Source organism: Aplidium turbinatum, chromosome 2 (assembly GCF_918807975.1).
Source record: "Aplidium turbinatum chromosome 2, kaAplTurb1.1, whole genome shotgun sequence".
In the NCBI taxonomy this organism is placed as follows: Eukaryota; Metazoa; Chordata; class Ascidiacea; order Aplousobranchia; family Polyclinidae; genus Aplidium; species Aplidium turbinatum.
This window is the reverse complement of record NC_137473.1, coordinates 8027590-8044467: the sequence shown is the minus strand read 5'-3', so window position 1 is coordinate 8044467 and position 16878 is coordinate 8027590. Positions and strand designations below refer to the sequence as shown.

Sequence of the window (16878 nt, the reverse complement as noted above, 5' to 3'; positions counted from 1 at the left end):
TCATTGCTAGTCATTTCTTTACTTTCACTTTCATCACATGATCGTTGCAACAAGTGTTAGAAACGATAATTGTCCTAATGAACACTCAGTCTTTTCAGGATTCAAAAACAAGTCAATCGCTTTTCTTCCATTTAAACAAATCTTTAACCATTGTTCATACGTACCTATAAGTAAGACTTTTAAAGCATTAATTTCATTGATATCGGAAGCCCTGGGTTACCGAGAGATGCCAGGTAGCCACTTTAACAAGTCGAAATTCTGCCACTAAACTTGACTAGAATGAAACCGCCAACCAATCAGAACATGTTATAAGAGGCTACCGTCCAATTGTGACCCTTCTAGCACTCATCCAGAGAGTTAATGCTTGTTTTGAACTTTATTTGGTAATTACAGAAGAAAAAGAGCAATAGCAGTGGTGGGAATCGAACCCACGTCAATGCAATGACTACTTTCTAGCCCTAACCCTTAAGCCAACCAGCTGACAAAAAATCCATCACTTAATTTGCTTTTTATCATCTTCTTTTCGCCATTTTTTACGTCACTTAAACCGTAGCTTATGATTGGTTGGCGGTTTCATTCTAGTCAAGTTTAGTGGCAGAATTTCGACTTGTTAAAGTGGCTATCGAGATGCCAATAGGTAATAGGGGAGACCGGGGCTAAAAGTAACAGGGGTAAGTTGTAACACTATCATTTTCTCCCCAACTAAACAGAAAAATGTATTTTTCTATTGCGCCCTCTATCAAGTGTATTGTAGCTAAGTTACAGATAAACCCTCGTTTCAATATCTCTCCGTACAGTTGAGTTATAACGAAAAGCATTTTTTGCCTACTGAAAGTAAAATTTTAGAAAAATAAACTTGTAGTTACTACGACAAGAAAAAGTAAGCTAAAGGGCTGGTCTTTTTTTTTTGATATAACCATTTACTTAGGTATTTAAAAAATTAAAGGTGACCAAAAATATGTGGCATTTTATTGGTGAAATATCGAACAGTTCATGGCTAACTGCTATTGGGGCAAGATGTAACAAGAGCTGTGTTACAGTATGTTCTTTGGCAGTAAATGAGCTAGATTACTTGGTAACTGTTACAATTATGCGTAATTATAAAAGAAAAAGTGAACGTGGGAAGATTCCACCTGCTGTATTAAAACGTGCTGCTGAGGAAGCCATCACTGGAAATGAGTCTATTCGAAAAATTGCCAAAGATTACAACATATGCCATGTGACTTTGTACAGACTGGTTAAGAAAGTTAAAGGTAAACTTAACTAGCCTACCTAAGATAGCTTACTGATTGTAAGAAAAAACATTGAACACCTGTAGGCCTATGTCTTTCGAGCGTATTCGAACAGTAGACCGGGAGAAAATTGGGTCAGGTGTGAAAAGTGCCATGGTTGGTCGCATTCTCAATGTACCGAGGGATTGCCAAAGTATTATTGTCACCTTTGTGAGGAGTAAAGGAAAAATGTGAATTTTTGAAATGCCTGTTATATTGTGTGCAGTTTTGCTTCAGTGTGTACCTTCTGGTGAAAATTTTCTGACCTTGAGGAGTGAATAAACCTTTCTTGAAGAAAAGTGAATGTTTAGTAAAGTGTTTGCTATTTATTCGCAGGAAAAATATTCTGTTACAACTTGCCTCTGCCTGTATTACAACTTGCCCCAGATCCGGGGCAAGTTGTAACGCCCGATTAAAGTTTTTCTAGGCCAATTTTCTCAAAATCCTTCATATATATCACAGGGCTTTAGGTGGAATAATATGCGTAAATAGTCTACCTATACAACTAATCTCCAAAAAATTCGCTCAGACTTGTTTTTACAGACATATAATAAATAATTCAAAAAATGTTACAACTAGCCCCGGTCTCCCCTACAAAATTGATAGAATTAAACCGCATCAAAACAACCCATGTGTACAACGTACAAGACCAGCTCAGTCGAGCGTTTATTTACTGCTTCACGAAAAAAGGATTCTTCCTCTTCTGGTATAGTGTATATACTAAAAAGCTTCAAAATAGTTTCCTTTTATTTCAAGAGGTTCATCCGGAATCCGGACTTGCACAATGCAAAAGAATGGACATGAATACTTCATCCGTGAACTGCGAAAATGTCAAATGCATGGAATAGTTTACTAGTCGTCATTTGACAGCTTTCATGGTTGAATAACCCACCATTGTTTTGTCACACGAATAGAAGAAACGGTAAAATATTACAAAAACTTTCAAGTTGAAAATGTTTTCTATCAAAATTTTAGTTTTTAAATATATTTTTTCGTTTGTATGCGTTTTGTTCAGTCTATTTTAGTTGAAGTTACAGTTCAGTGATAGGTGGCGTGACGAAAAATTAACTTTACAAAACCGATAGGCTACATGAAACTTTTTTGGACTTTTGGTAAGATGGTCCGGTTTGTCTTTTCAAACCGATGTGAATCTGCATCAACCTTCATAAAAATGCGCGATGCCCCTAGAAATTGTAACATGTCATAATGAGGTGGAAAGTGTTTTATCGGAAATATTATTATAGCGACAGCCGATATTACATTAGGAAGAAGGATAAAAGCAAAAAATTGTAGCATATCGTTCATAACACCACAACAGTAATCCGCCTCGATGGCTCAGTCAGTTAATAAAACCAAATTAAACAATCATAATGTAATGGTTTAATTATTGTCACTCTACAACTGCTAATGTGTTTCAGCGACAGCGCTTGTGTTCTATTTCGTATCGATGTCATCACATTATTAGGCTACCCGACTTATCCTCACTGCGTTATGCAATCTGTAACGTTTTTCTGCCGGACTCTGCATGAATAAAACTATGAACTGGCAGGTTAACCAACGTTCCAATAGCTCCGATGGCTAGCGCGTGACTTCGTGAGCGAAGAAGCTTCAAGATCAAGCGGTACTGGTTCGACTCTCGGGGACCCGAGAATGGATTAGAAACCGGGAATGAATGGAATAATTTCCCGGTAACAACACTTTAACAATCGGAATCTTCACTCAGCCAATCTCGGTAACCGGCCCTGCATCAAGTGCATCTACAAGAGTGCGAAACTACCAGGAATAACCTATCAAGATTTTTTTCAGTTCGAGGATAGAAATTCAAAACCAACAAACAATACAGTTACGACTTACGAGTGTGGTTTATTCAAGAAATACGGTACATTAACAAAACATAAAAAAAGCACTTTATTGGTAGGTTTCAGGTTGGGCTATTGCCATTCAAATTTCATACGAAGCCCTTACAGTTAAAAGCATTTTATAGTAGCCTATAGCTCAAAGTTAACATTCATCAGCAACATGTAGCCTACGGTAGCCTACATAAACAAATGCAGATAGCGACTTACAATATTCGAACAGCTTCGGTTCGTATTTGCACTGTCTTGCAAAATGTAGGCTAATTAATAGATGAATATTTTCTGGCTCAATATGAAAACATTTAAACTAAGTTATAAGCTTAAGCACTGCGGTCTTTCGCCTGCCACGGACTTACAGAAAGTTCAGCGCACCGCAGTTTATTTTTAGATAATAATAATTGCTCAGCTCGTGGGCTTGTCCTACGAGATTTAAATTCGTTCTGTCACAATTTTTTTTTCTTTCTAAGTAAACCTTTTCGGTATCTCTATGCAATAAAGCGTGACGTGGAAAACAATCAAGCTGGTTGCTTCAGTCACCCAGTTTGATTACAGTTGTAGGCCTACCTCTCTTACTGGCTCTGGAAGTGACTTCTCATAAAGCACAAAGAATCAACCGTACCGTCACAAAGAAAAGACTGAGTTTAGATGGTCAAATAGTCCACCTACACTGAAGCATCTTTTAGTCTCAACCGAAAATGGTGCGAGAGAGGCAATGCAATAGGTTTTAGATTTTTAAGATATTTGGGACACTCTTCGGGGGCTTCGTAAAAAGTGATCTTATTTTTTATGTGAGCCAAGACGTTTTCTTGGACTGAATGCAAAGGGAATTTGTAGCCTGCAGATAGAATTTTATTCAATATTTCTACTTTGGCTTTTTTTCTCTCTGAGTGTTCCTCGTTGACATCAAGGTGGATAACTGGAGGGTCATAATGCTATGACAAAATTTGATGCAACTACAGCTGGAGGTCTACTGCCATAAGTCGCATACTCAGGTGCAGTTTATATGACCTGTCCACGTTTGTACAAAGTGTGTAGCCTATCGCCAAAATAAATGTTTGGAAATATGGGATATCATGTTTATTAATAGTATTCAAGTCGTGATAATGCAGGGGTAGATTTTACGCAACAGCGATAACGGTAGTTAGCCTCAGACTGCTGCAGTAACATTTTGCAGATTTTCTAGCTCCTAAAATTTTAACCAAACATAGCAATTCATTTGATGAGAATAAATGTAGGCCTACCTACAAGCAAAGGAAACGTTGTGCAGTTCTGCTAATATTCGAACTTCTTAGTGACCCTCCAGCAGTCCATTTTCGCAAGAAAAATCAGTAAAGTGAGTCGTCCCGGTATTCTACTGTCCCTAGGCAAACCCTTTCATTTTTCCTTGCTTTGATCTTCTTTGTTACTTTAGCGAGCAATTCCATTGATATGGACTACTGAACCCTTTCTTTTTCATGAATTTTGTAAAAATGTATTCAAACAACTTTTCTCTTTAGTATTGAAACATCTCCCTGACAAATGGTTTGCCCTTTTACTGCAATTATGTTAAGACTCTCTGCCAAATCTTAAGGAACTCTGATCTTTTGTTCATTCAGACCCTTTAAATCCATGTCAAAAAGTGCAAGGGGCAGTTTAAAAAAATGTGCTTTTATTTTCCAGCTTTTGTATATTACTATAAGTTTAAGCCCACATTAAAATTTCAAGTAATTAGGAATTACTTAAGTAGGCTATATAACAAGTAAAGGTTTTCAAATAAGTAATTACTAACTTGAATCCAGCGCTAAATATCATACAATACCTACAAATCAGTTTTTCTTACACACATAAGGTACAGAATTCAGATTTATTCCATTTAAAAAATTGGTATTGTAAAAGTTACGTTCATCATTGAGCCCAGTCGAGATTCATGGGCGTCCCAAAACATCGCATGCATCCTCTCTTCTCAGAAATGCACACCAATATTGTAGGCCTACCCGCCTACTGGTGAGCCCAGTTCTACGTTGATGTTAGACAGTGCGTAATTAACTTTGGTGTAACTCATTTAAACCAAGCTATAATAATAAGCTACTGAATCAATGTAAAGATTATTTGCAACTTTAAAAAGCAGAGCTATAATCGTGAAACAAATGAACAAAAAGAAGTAAAATGATACAAAAAATCACCACTTTGTATCATGCATGTTGTTCCAGAATACACAGTGTTTGAGAACATTCAACAAAAATTTACGAGTTGGATACTTATCAAGCATTTTTCAGTTGATTTTCATTGAGATGAACATAAATATATTCATGAACGTGTGTGTCAAAACAATTTAAAAGTTGTAAAATTAACAAAGGGTGGAATGCTTTAAAATTGGTGGGGAACTACTGTTCTAATAGTTTTGCTCAGTGATATATCATAATCTAACAAAAATCATTCAAACAAACTTGAAATCCCATGATTGCAACCAACAAAAAAATCACAAACCGGTTTTCATTGTATTTTTGCAGCTTTCACAGCTTCAATCCTCGACTTTTACGCTTCTCAGATTTATTTGGATTATAATGAATCAAAAAGTATAATGAGCCAATACCCAATACAAGACTTTGTAGAAACCACTTCAGTTTTGCAACAGAGTCTGTGATTCCTTTTTCTCTCATCAGCTTTATGGAATACAGAGCTTCCAGAACATGAACAAAAACTGCTGAATGGTAGATTACCCGAATGGCCCATGGATGCGTGTAGACTAGAAACTGATATAATGATCCTATAGGCCCCAAATATTCGTGGGAAACAGTAGATGGGCTGTAGCAGCCAAAATGACACAACATCATTCCAGATATGATAGTCACTGCAACATAGGGATTTGCACACTTGAAATATGTTGATGAATGCAAGACAGCTTCACTCATGTTCGATTTCATACCACCATAAGTTGTGGCTTGCTCTAATAAAATCTGCAGAAGATAATATATTTTTATGATTAGGGTGAGCACTGAGCACGTTGTAGTAGACAAGACCTATGACAGATTTAAACTGCTCCCAGTAAACTTTACAGTGATCGGTAACGGGTGCAACCTAATTCGTACCCTGAAAAGATTGAGAGAAAAAATAGCACAAAGCAGAAGTCGCTGATCGCAACAAAGCTGGAGTCGCTAATCGGAGTTTCCACAAAATTTTAAAGTTAGGGTTAAGCGGTAACTCCGATCCGTGTGCTATTTTGCATTTTTTAATTTTTTTCACGATTTTTTCAGAGTACGAAATGAGAGTACGAATTGTTCAGGGTACGAATTAGGTTGCATCCATCAGTAACATATCATCCTAACACGAGAGCAGTAGGCCAGCTTTTCAATTGGAAGTCGAAATGGTGGTATTAGCAATGATCTAGGAGTTAATAAATAACAAAGTAGTATATAGTAATATAGTATGCAAACATCTTATTTACATGACCTCATTGAAGTGTTTAGCAGGCACACGTTTGGACACAAACACTCACACCTTGCGCAAGGCAACCAAAAGTTAATGCACTTCACTGTTTTGTTTTTTTTTGAATACAGATGAATCGATTAAGTGCATACCGCTTAATCGTATCAATTGTTTATTAGGATCAGAAACTGAAATCCCAAACCAACTCCTATGTAATGTTAAGTAAAACGATTAAGCGTATCTCGCTTTAAAGAATAAGTTGGATGAAAGTGTCAGGATTTGCTTCTAGTTAGCATACTTTGTTGCACACTCTGGCAAATCATCGGGTGCAGACAAAACAAAGACAAGTGTCTATAATTCTATGCTGAATGTTACGTGCAAGACATGGCACTTCAAACATACAACTTTTGCACAGCTGGGAAGCGTAGAGCAAAAGAGCAGACAAAAAGAATAATCACACTTACAAGTAAATACAATAAAGTCTGAAAGAAAATGGATAAAGTATTTCCTCCGAACAATACCGTACATAAAGAAGTTTTAAAACAAGGAAAACTATTAATACTACAAAAAGTGCTCAATGCCAAGCAAAAAGGCAAAGCAGAGCGAATTAAATCAAATATAGTAATAACTATATTTGATTTAAAGAAGTTTTAAATGCTTTTGATGTCATTCGTCGGCGACTGACTTTTCAAGGAGCGGACATGGGACAAATTATTTTGGCTAAGAAAGTGCTTGAAAGCATGTCTTAAAGTTTATTTACACCCTAAAAGTGTGAAATTTTTTATTAGAATTACTTGATAACATTACTGTACTAGCGAAATGTAGTGCATGGTATCATTCATGAAGTTTTGTTTAGTTAAAGAACATGGCAAATAAAATATTATACAACAAAGCTCAAAAGACTTAAAAAAAAAACCTAGTTGCAACTTCAAAATAAACCAGTCAGAGACTTTTTTTTCAGGCAAAATTCCATATGCATAACTACACAGCTGCTGCGTAGCTAAAAACAGCAGGATACAACCTAGTTCGTACCATGAACAGTTCGGACCGTCAGTTCGCACCTTGAAAAGATCGAGAAAAAAAATTTAAAAAAGCCGAAGTCGCTGATCGCAGTTTTCGCAATCATTTTAAAATTTTCCCCCTGAAAAAATCGAGAGAAAAATTAGCTCAAAACCGAAGTCCGCTGATTGCAGTTTCCGCAAACATTTTTCCGCAGTTTCCGCTAACTCTAACCATAGAGTAATCTATGCTCTAATCCTAACCCTCGCTGATCGCAGTTTCCGCAAACATTTTTCCGCAGTTTCCGCTAACCTTCACCCTAACCAGGCCTCGAAATTTGTACTTTTTCCGGCGGTCAAGCATGTCCTACCGGACTGGCCCTTTCAGCGGACATTTAATATCTCAACCGGACATATTTTTTGCATGAAGATTTTGCACAAAATCACACTACAGTATTGTGTAGTCGTGTTTGTAGAAGATTTTCTACAACAGAATAACTCTGCAATGGTTCATGGCTTAATTAACCGACCCTGAAGTATACTGGAGCAGATTGCTTGCAAATAAATCAGTGCGTTAATGACAGTCGTGTAATGACGCAATAAACACAATTGAAAACAACAATCCAAATTTCCTTATTACAAAAGCAACTACGATCACTTATTCCGTGGTTTTCGCGTTATAGAATCGTTGTGCCAAGCGATTACTGCCAGCGCGGGGTCGTAAATCTCCAGCTCAGGACCATTCAGACAAATGCGCATTAGTGACTCAATAGTGTTAGTGTTAACTAACTAACACAATAGTGTTAGTCTAACACCCTCCCTTCTGTGCAGAAATTCTATTTCTATCAGTCTCAGCGTGAATAAGGTCGCCACATTCGCCTGAGCACGTGCGGAACCCAGCTGAGACTTGCTTCTCTGTGACGTTTCTTTTTAACAAACGATCAATGTAACGCAATAATCTTCATTGTTAAAATTAGAATACATATCCTGCCGAAAAGTTCGAACAACTGTATTTCAAGGCACGGAATGGCCCGTTTCGGTGAGTCCGATCCCTCAACGGGGGATTTTTTCAATTTTTTTTTTAATTATCGGGTACCGTAGCCTAATTATCATTGCCGTTTTAGGGTTAGAGGTTAGGAACTCACCGAATCGGACTCACCGAATAGCAGCAGACCCTTCAAGGCAACATTGCAAGGCGTTGAAATGATGTAAAAATCGCTACTTTTGCCATCAGCTCGTTAACCACGCTCGTTAACCACACTCTAATGTGATCTTTAAAGCAATTGCCTGTAGCCTACTATTATTGCTTCAGCTCCGTATTTGTTCGCGTTAAACAAACAATTGTAACAATTCAAATTTAAAATATATTTTTGCTGCATTAGCTCTATTTTTGTCAAGAATTTTGCGGCGGTCATTTATGACCGACCAATGAGTCGGCTTCGGCAGACATTCGAGGTCATTCCGGAGGTCATGTCCGCCATGACCGCCGGAATTTCGAGGCCTGCTAACCATAGAGTAATCTATGCTCTAACTCTCGCTGATCGCAGTTTCCGCAAACACTTTTCCGCAGTTTCCGCTTACCCTAACTCTAACGACTACAACATCACACAACTAAGACGAAAGAGCCACGCAGCTTGAGTCCTGTCTTTGTCATGAGTTACCAAGGGGGGTGGGGGGACTTGTATACCTGGGACTGGTATATAAGTCTTCCCCCACCCTCCTTGGTAAATCATGACAAAAACAGGACTCAATGGACATGGCTCTTTCGTCTTAGTTGTGTGATGTTCTAGGCGTTACCAACTCTAACCATACAGTAATCTATGCTCTAACCCAGACATGGGCAAACTACGGCCCGCGGGCCAAATCCGGCCCGCCGGCTCTTGTATTCTGGCCCGCCGGATGTTATCGACATGTTGCAAGTTTTATTATTGTGAAGTTTCAATAGGAGGATTAGATACCTCTTGTCTCTAAATAGCGATACAATGTAGAATGTAGAGCATTATGATGTCACAGGTACATTTGTGCGTCGCTTGACGCAACAGTGCTTTCTGCTTTTAACCAGTAATGTCTCGTTCTGTTGCTCAACACAACAAACAGTTTACCAGCCTCATTTTTTTAGGCTGGTAAACTGTTTGTTGTGTTGAGCAACAGAACGAGACTATAGATAAGAGACAGTCAACCGCTTCAAGTGGACAGTTTGCTGGGAGGTTCACTAAAAACAGAAAGTTTTATTAGTCAATTTAACCAGTAATGTACCATATTTCTTAGTTTAGTGTTTTTATCAACAGTTTCGTCAGTGTGGAATGCTAAGCGAAATAGACATTGCTAAGTTGTTAATAAATTATATTGTTAAAATGAGTGCAGCGAAGAAGCGTAAAGTCGATAGTGAGCGCAGAGTGTTCAAAAAGGAGTGGACGACGAAATACTTTTTTACCGAAGTGGGATCAACTGCGGTATGCCTTATTTGCCAAAAAAACGTTGCTGTTTTGAAAGAATACAACATCCGCCGCCATTTTGACACCAATCATGCAAACCATCATAGCAGCCTGTCAACTCAGCAAAGAAAGGACGTTTCTCAGAGATTAGTGGCAAATTTTCGGATTCAGCAAAGCACTCTTTTTCAGCAGAGTGCAGTTTCTGAGTCAATCACCAAGGCAAGTTTTTTACTGGCTTTCAAAATAGCACAAGCAAGCAAACCATTTTCCGATGGAGAATTTATCAAGCAGTGCATGGTAGAGACAGCAAGTCTCTTGTGTCCAGATGCAAAAAGCAAATATGAACAAATCAGTTTATCACGCAGAACTGTAACTCGCCGTATAGAACAAATTGATGAGCACTTAGCTAACGAGTTGAAAGGAAAAGCAGATTCTTTTGTATTTTATTCGTTAGCGCTGGACGAAAGTAATGACGTAAGAGACACGGCACAGCTTTTGATTTTCGTCAGAGGAATTAATGACAAGTTTGAGATAATAGAAGAACTTTTAGCAATGGAGTCGTTAAAAGGGACTACTCGAGGAGAGGACCTTTTTCTTAAAGTCACTAGTGTGATCGACAGGTTTAAATTACCATGGAACAAACTTACGAATGTCACCACTGATGGATCACCAAATTTGACAGGAAAAAATGTTGGACTGCTAAAAAGACTTCAAGATAAGATGAATGAGGAAAATGCTGGGGTGGATATAACTTTTTTGCACTGCATTATCCATCAGGAAGCCCTGTGTAAATCTGTACTGTAGCTCAATCATGTAGTGAAGGCAGTAGTAAAACTGATCAACTACATAAAAGGGAGAGGACTTCACCATCGCCAATTTATCAAGTTTCTTGAGGAAATTGATTCTGATCACCAGGACTTGCTTTATCATTCTCATGTGCGCTGGTTAAGCTTGGGTAAAGCATGTAAACGAGTCTGGAACCTTAACCCTTAGAAGGTTGGGCTTTCTGGAGTCTTGCTCAGTTTGGGGGGGGGCTGTCGATTCTTCTTATGCTTTAGGAGTGATATCTCTGTTATTTTTTAAAGCACGGTTTCAAAACTTGGGATTCACTTTGTAAAATTATTCACGCTGAGCATATCCTAAAATTAAAACTATGTGAGTTTTAGAACTGCTCATATACGTTGAAACGTTGATGTGACTTATGACGTTTGGGTTATTTGGTATTTTTTGATAGAGTAATGAAAAACATGCATTGCAATGTTGTGATTAAATTTTTTTTACATAATCTTAATTTGAATCATTTGATTAACGAATCATTTGATTAACGAGGCCAAATTAATTACTTTCATCCAGTTGGTGGGAAAATTTTGATCAATAGAATATGAAATATTTCAGAGGATGTGCTGAGAAATGCCTTATATCTCTCAATTTATAACCTTTATTCGCTCAAAATTTCAGCTCAATAGAGGTGAATAAAAGTTAGGAAAAGTCAAGAAGTCTCATAGTCGCAGACTCAGTGGTTTTAGAGATACAAATGTTGATACAAAAAAGTTGAATTGACAGCCCCCCCCCCAACCTTCAAAGGGTTAAAGAGGCAATTACCTCATTTTTGAAGTCAATCGGGAAAGCTGATGAATTTCCTGAGCTGGAGGACAGAGATTGGCTCTGTGATTTTGCTTTTTCTGTCGATATATTAACACATATGAATGAGCTGAATGCAAAGCTGCAAGGGAAAGAACTCTTCGCTCACGATATGTACACAAGCGTTACGGCTTTCAAATCAAAATTGGCTTTATTCTCAGCACAAATGTCCAACAATTCTTTTGTTCATTTCCCCACATTACTGACGATGAAAGAAGCCCCTAAACATGCAAATAAATACAGCAAATCACTAAATGATTTGCACCACGAATTTTGCCGTAGATTTCTTGATTTCGAAAAACTCCAAAAACCATTTCAGATTATTTCGGCTCCACTTTCACAAGTCGCTGCAACAGCACCACAAGAACTGCAGTTGGAATTGATCGATCTTCAGAGTGACTACGTTTTAAAGGAGAAATTCGAAGCCCTGAAGCTAAATGAGTTTTACGCATCGCTAAGCAACACCAGATTTCCAGAAATTCGAAAGGTGGCACAAAAAATGCTGGTATTGTTTGGTTCCACATATATTTGTGAACAGACGTTCAGCTTGATGAATTTTAACAAATCTAGCCACAGGTCTCAGCTGAGTGATGCGCACCTCAAATCTATCCTGACTATCGCCACAACCAAAATGATGCCAAATTTTGATGCTTTGGCAAAAAATAAAGCTTGACAATCCTGTCAGACGTCGTATTTAAATTCGATTTTGTTTTTTGGTTGTATTTTTCAGTTATTTGTTAATTTAATCTTCCGTTTTTTTTGTCCCTTTGTTATTCGTGTGACAAACTATATGTAAGTGGCGGCTCGATCACTTGGCCCGCCAGTCTAAGAACAAAATAATTTTGGCCCCTAATTCAAAAAGTGTGCCCACCCCTGCTCTAACCCTAACCTTCGCTGATCGCAGTTTCCGCAAACATTTTTCCACAGTTTTGCAGTTTCCGCTAACCCTAACCTTCGAGTTTGTTTCAAATTGTTTGGAAAAACTCCGATCAGCAACTTCGGCTTTGTGCTATTAAACTTGGAAGTGGCTGCGTTTACGGCACCGTAAATACAGCCGTTCCATGCCTTTTTTCTAGTCTTTACGTCGCTTTTAGTGCGCATGCGCGCTGTTGCTGAAAAAAGCTGGATACATAACTAAATTCAACTGTTTTCACCAAGTGATTCAGTGGCATGCGGTCTGCGTCTGATTCTTACTCACAAGGATATGAGTTCGATACTTCCAAGAGGTGTGCTTTTTTTAAGCTAAATTCTCACCTGAAGTGACTCAATCGTTAGGCTGCGCATTTTTGTGGCCGTTTAGTTTGTTTTTAATTCTGAACATCACAACGAAAAAACAGTATATGACAAACATAGCAGAGATCTAGAAAAAGGTAGAAGCGACAAAACGCGGACGTTATACCGTGCATGATACCAGATAGCCGAGTGGTGAGAACGTCTGCGCGGCGTTTGAAAGGACGCGGCTGTGTCTCGGTAAGGACACTTAATGGCAAGCCAAAATAAGGGGAACAGCTGACTCGAAGACTAAATGTCACATCGCTGCTTCCTGTTGTATCGCATCTGTGATCGCAGTGTAGGCCACTGTATGTTATCGCAATGGGCGCAAATGAAAACACGATTATTATTATAAAGCAGGACAATCAGTTTAAAATATGACGTCGTCGTCGTGTGAGCCTCTGGGGCCGAGTGTCTATCCTTTTACCACCCCAGATTCACGATGTTCCCGGACTACACTGGAAGGCTAGAGAGCAGCCAGTCTTTGGTTTCGTCATCCATGACACGCAGACCTTAGTTCAACTCTCCGTTAGGTGGCTTGAAGATGGAACAGTCATTGATGATGTGGTCTGCGGTCTGTTCCTCGGCACCACATTCACAGAAGGAGGAAGAGGCCATTCCCCATTGGTGCATGGTTGAGCGGAAAAGCCCGGCGTCCTGTCTTGGTAGTGTTAGGCCGATTGGGCGTGTGTCGGCGTCGGGGATGAACGAATAGAGTTTGGTGGCGCTTGACTTCCATTCAGAACTCCATTTATGGTCCGCCCAAGCAGCCGCAGAGACGTCTTGTTCTCAAACCTTTAGTTAGGCTACTTTACGATTCAATCGTTAGGCTACGCATTTTTGTGGCCGTTCAATCAATCAATCATTTTATTTTTCGTCATTAACGCGTCCGGGACGAAAATGATACTAATAACTACAAAAATCGATATAAACCTACCAGCACGTTAACGAACGGGAAAAGGTGGCAAAACCTTGAAAGGTTTAAAAAGTGCCTGAATGAAAAATTATGTAGTAGGCTATATCAGTAGTTAGCACGGCCACAAAACCCAAAAAACAAATAGCAAAAAAATAAAACAGAAACAGTTTAGTTTGTTTTTAGTTCTGACCATCACAACGAAAAATCAGTTTAAAATATGGCACGGTCGAACACCTTAATAATTTTTTTTATAAATTTAGAAAGAAAAAAAAGGCTAGTGAGTTTTTTTTTCTTTAAAATTCTATAACTTATTCATAAAATTTTTAGGTGTTTACGACCGTGCCATATTTTAAACTGATTTTTCGTTGTGATGGTCAGAACTAAAAACAAACTAAACGGCCATAAAAATGCGTACCGGTAGCCTAACGATTGAATCGTAGCGTAGCCTAACTAAAGGTTTGAGAACAAGACGTCTCTGCGGCTGCTTGGGCGGACCATAAATGGAGTTCTGAATGGAAGTCAAGCGCCGCCAAACTCTATTCGTTCATCCCCGACGCTGACACACGCCCAATCGGCCTAACACTATACCAGGACAGGACGTCGGGCTTTTCCGCTCAACCATGCACCAATGGGGAATGGCCTCTTCCTCCTTCTGTGAATGTGGTACCGAGGAACAGACCGCAGACCACATCATCAATGACTGTTCCATCTTCAAGCCACCTAACGGAGAGTTGAACTAAGGTCTGCGTGTCATGGATGACGAAACCAAAGACTGGCTGCTCTCTAGTAGCCTTCCAGTGTAGTCCGGGAACATCGTAAATCTGGGGTGGTAAAAGGATAGACCCTCGGCCCCAGAGGCTCACACGACGACGACACCATATTATAAACTGATTGTCCTGCTTTATAATAATAATCGTGTTTTCATTTGCGCCCATTGCGATAACATACAGTAGCCTACACTGCGATCACAGATGCGATACAACAGGCAACAGGAAGCAGCGAAGTGACATTTAGTCTTCGAGTCAGCTGTTCCCCTTATTTTGGCTTGCCATTAATAGACCGGGAGCCCGCGACGTCCACCCTAGGTGAAAAAGTTACCAATTTCTATTCATACAGCGATGTCCGGTGGTATGTGGGTACTCATAATCTGGAAGTCTGCCGGGCCGCCGGTGGTGGGTATGGGAATGGGGGGCATTTTTCATGGCCCAAAAAATGCGCTAGGTCAGCTGAAATAGTTACCGCTTGAAACTTAGTTGGTTGTAAAGTAAATTGTTTTTAGATGATTGTCTGGTATGTGACAGACATTTTTTGTGGTGGGGGGCTCTGACAGACAAGTTTTATACCCCCCAAAATTTGCGCTAGGTCAGCTGAAAAAGTTACCGGATAAAACCAACTGATTATTAATCTGTGTGTGTTAAGCTTCACAAAAATATATGTGACAGATAAATTTGGTGGTGGGTGTCCCCTGACAGACGACCTAAAGTAGGTGACCCCCCTAACTGAGCTAGGTCAGCTAAAATAGTTACCGGATAAAATCAATTGAAAATTAATGTGTGAGTGTTAAGCTTCACAAAAATATATGTGACAGACAAATTTGGTGGTGGGTGTCCCTGACAGACGACCTAAAGTAGGTGACCCCCCTAACTTGAGCTAGGTCAGCTGAAATAGTTACCGGATAAAACCAATTGAAAATTAATGTGTGAGTGTTGAGCTTCACAAAAATGTATGTGACAGACAAATTTGGTGGTGGGTGTTCCCTGACAGACGACCTGAAATAGGCCTAGGTAACCCCCAGGTTTGCACTAAGTCAATTGATAGGATGGATGGTCATTTTATTTTTGTTTGGATGCGAAACGCCGAAACACACATAAAACAAAAACTGACAGTGTGCATCCAATGAGAGAGTGCGAAAGACCGTAGCCCTGAAGGCGTAGGAGGTCGTCGAGTCTGCACTCTCTCATTCAAATAGTTACACAAAAGAAAGTATTGCGTTGTTAATATTGTTGCAAATTGACACAAAAAAGAAGAAGGAAGGAAGAACAGAAAAAACAAAACAAATACAGATACTACAAACAATAATAACAATTAACATAGTCAGGTAGTGGATGTCGTTTTTATAGCTCTTGATTATTGAAGAAGTGTATTTTGCACATTTTACTGAAATATTTGAAGCCTTTGTTCATGTTTTTTTTCATATTTTGAGGTAAATTGTCCCATACCTTGATTCCCATGCATTTTAAACTTTTTTGAAATAATTGGGTATTTGCCAGTTTAGTATAAAGTGAATTGGAACTTGAACGTCGGGTGTTATAAGAATGAATAGATGATACATGTGTAAAGAAAGTTTTGAAGTTTTCCGGTAGTTTATTATTATAAAATTTGTACATAAATTTGCTTATTTCTAGTTTATAAGTAGAATTAACAGTTAGTATTTTATTTTCTTGATAGAGTGGCAGTAATTTAGTTTTCATTTCAAATGCTCCTGTAACGATTTTAATTATCTTATTTTGTCTAACCTGAATTCTATTCAAGTATTTTGTGGGTGCGCATCCCCAGTTGATAATTCCATATTGTAGGTGCGAGTGTACAATGCTATAATAAATATTGATTAGAACTTTTCTAGTAGTGAATTTTCTAAGTTTGCTGAGTACGCCTGAAGAAGAGGATAGTTTTTTGGAGAGGCTATCAATGTGTTTATTCCAGTTGAGTTTGTTATCTATTGTGATTCCTAAGTAGCGCGTGTGGTCAACTTCTTTAATTATTGTATCATTTAATTTTATTTGCATATCGGAGAGTGTAGTCTTTTTATTGTTAAAGAGTATGTAGTTAGTTTTACTCAAGTTGAGTGTCAACTGATTGTTATCAAGCCAAGTGTAGAGTTTACATAATTCTTTATTCATTATCGGTTGGAGGTTGCTGGTAGTTCTTTGAGCCAAATAGAGAACTGTGTCATCAGCATAGAGTAGAGTTTTCAAATTAGTTGCATCGGGAAGATCGTTTATGTAAACTGAAAACAAAAAGGGGCCAAGTACACTGCCCTGAGGAACTCCAATAGTAATATTTGAGCGAGAAGAGTTGATTTCC

At 38.7% G+C, this 16878-nt stretch overlaps 1 protein-coding gene across 1 annotated transcript; it reads left to right on the top strand.

Moving 5' to 3' along the window:
- The first annotated feature begins 9884 nt into the window (after positions 1-9884).
- LOC145788290 (general transcription factor II-I repeat domain-containing protein 2-like) lies at positions 9885-10769 on the top strand. The gene has a single exon (XM_082600072.1). It carries the CDS (start codon positions 9885-9887, stop codon positions 10767-10769), a length of 885 nt encoding a protein of 294 aa, XP_082456198.1.
- The last annotated feature ends 6109 nt before the right edge of the window (positions 10770-16878 follow it).

Bases quoted from the DNA above. Each gene is read 5' to 3' on its own strand.
- LOC145788290 (XM_082600072.1), top strand. From the start codon at position 9,885: ATGAGTGCAGCGAAGAAGCGTAAAGTCGATAGTGAGCGCAGAGTGTTC.